Genomic DNA, 2,326 nt, shown 5'->3' with positions numbered 1-2,326 from the left:
ACCGAAATACTTAAAATGTTCATAAAACTTATAAGATTTATAAATGCCAATGTATATAATAGATTAAGTGTTGATGAACTAATGTTTATTATAAAAATATAAATGTATAATTTAGATGCCTGAATATTATTTTAAAATAAGCTAAACACTATATTAAAAAAAAAGAAAAAAAAACCGGTTGTGTCCCAAAAAAACCAACACTTTTCGTCGTTTCGTTTAGAAGTCCTTATTCTGATAAAATTCAATGAAACCAAAATCCAGTTCTGGAAAGCATTGCAATCCTGTATACCGTTATCCTCATGACGCTCGCATTATGTATAACCCGTTCTTCACAAAAAATTCCTTGACTAATAGAAATTATAATATTAATATACTTGCACCAGATTGATTAACTGTAGTGGACCTTAGTATGGTCTCTATATGGTCCCACATAGTATCTCGGACCATGAGCATTCGCTTGGGATATACATGTGATATAAGATGTATTGAATGTATATAAATTTTAATATATTTATGAGAAATGTATAATCACACCACAAGGTGAGAAAACAGAGGTATTTTATTTGCATGGCAAGTCTTTATTTATTAGTTAAAACCACTAAAATCACTCAATTAAAGATTAACTGCTCGGTTCAAACTACTATGTTTTAGCCATGAATTCGGGGTAGCCCCTCTTATATTGCCTTCCATATTTTTAGCATAAACATCAGTACTTAATTCTGGTAACGCAATTTCACTATCAGCTTTTGCGAATTTTGTAGCATCATCTACCTCCTTCTTAATTTCGTTATCGATTTTCTGTAAAAGAAAAAGTAAACTGGAATGGTCGTAGTTACTGTTACATTGAATTAAATCAGTAAATACCTTTAACTCTTCTGCTGTTACTAAGCCCGCGTTGATTATTTTATCCTTGAACGATGAAATTGGATCTCGAGTTTGACGGACTTCTTGCACCTCGTCCCGTGTGCGGTAGCTGGTTCCAGGATCTGACATTGAATGCCCGGAATATCTAAGTGAAGAATAATATTATATACGCAATTCTTGTGATCACAACAATAAATTTAATTCAAATATCAGCATGAAGAAATTTTTTTGATGAAATTTGCACACTGGTCACCGCGGCACGCGAATTGAACGAGAAATTTGGGTCACTGTGTATTTTAAATGGAGCTCGAGATTTCAAATCTCGTGACGGGAAACTAGTCTACACAAAAATGACAGTTTCCCTGAAGTGTAAACCCAACCGCAGGAAACATCAGGGGATTTAAAACTCTCCACACGCAAATCCGGCCGGGAACAATTCAACACAAATTGTTTCCGACAGGGAAAATAGTATTTTTATAAGGTTTGGAATTCGCTGCAAGTTTGATACTGTTTGTATTTTTAAGAAGCAGCAGAGTTTTTGGTTTGGCAGTTTGGAGAGACCTCGGCGAGAAATTTTTCCTGATCAAATCCCGACGCAAATCCCGCGCGAAATCCCGTGATCCATTTCCCGAACTGTAAACTAGCCTTTAAGGTGCACCCTAGGGGCAGATCACTTGGCATCAGCGAAATTAAATGTATTTTTACATTTCTTGTAAAAGCAATGTATAGAATTCGCTCAAATTTTCAAGATTTACTCCGAGGCCCGGAGGGCCGAGTCTTATATACCAATCGACTCAGTTCAACGATTTGGGACAATGTCTGTGTGTGTGTGTGTGTGTGTGTGTGTGTATGTGTGTGTCTGTGTTTATGTAAAGGACCAACTCTCATTCGTGTTTCTCAGCAATGGCTGAACCGATCTTGTCCAAACCAATTTTAAATGGAAGGCCTCCCGATCTGAATGAAATAAGATTATAACAGAATGCAATTTTCGTAACAGATTGTGATATAAATTTGGTCTCGTTAGTAGTTAAAATAACAGAAAGTTATAACAAGTAAAAAAGCGAGATACAGTTTTGAAATCTTTTTGTTATGTGTTTCTGATCGGGCTATCACCCAGACAGAACGCTATTAAATGTTTTTGGATTCTGATGTTCGGTTTCCAAGATATGAATGTTTGAAAGTGTAAAAATGGTATTCTTGCAGTTTTTTTTAAATTAACTTTCGAAATTGACAACACTTTATATATTTTCACAACTTATTCGCCAAAGGTACAAACTCTGTTACTATTTTTTGAACAATTTTTTCTCCATAATTTTAAACTTCAAAGACGACGGTTTCGGAATTATGCCATTTGGACAGTAAGTTCGATTTTCACCAAACCGTATTTCTAGTTACGCCGCTGAATCCAAGTAAGTAAAAACAAAGTCGTTCTAAACTCGATCACAAGAAACTTCTTCGAGTA

The 2,326-nt window shown here is 35.1% G+C and overlaps 1 protein-coding gene across 1 annotated transcript in view; it reads right to left on the bottom strand.

Moving 5' to 3' along the window:
* Positions 1 to 557: 557 nt before the first annotated feature.
* The window catches only part of LOC131683270 (pyruvate dehydrogenase E1 component subunit alpha, mitochondrial-like), a 191,959-nt gene continuing 190,190 nt past the window's right edge, over positions 558 to 2,326 (bottom strand). Inside the window, exons 5-6 of the mRNA XM_058965109.1 lie at positions 865 to 1,009; positions 558 to 798 (exon numbers count right to left, since the gene is read on the bottom strand). Of these exons, the coding sequence (XP_058821092.1) occupies positions 613 to 798; positions 865 to 1,009 (331 nt within the window). The 3' untranslated portion in view covers positions 558 to 612. The remainder of the gene's footprint in view (positions 799 to 864; positions 1,010 to 2,326) is intronic.

This window comes from Topomyia yanbarensis, chromosome 2, assembly GCF_030247195.1.
Source record: "Topomyia yanbarensis strain Yona2022 chromosome 2, ASM3024719v1, whole genome shotgun sequence".
Classification (NCBI taxonomy): Eukaryota; Metazoa; Arthropoda; class Insecta; order Diptera; family Culicidae; genus Topomyia; species Topomyia yanbarensis.
The sequence above is the reverse complement of the archived record's forward strand: the minus strand, read 5'-3'. Positions and strand labels throughout refer to the sequence as shown.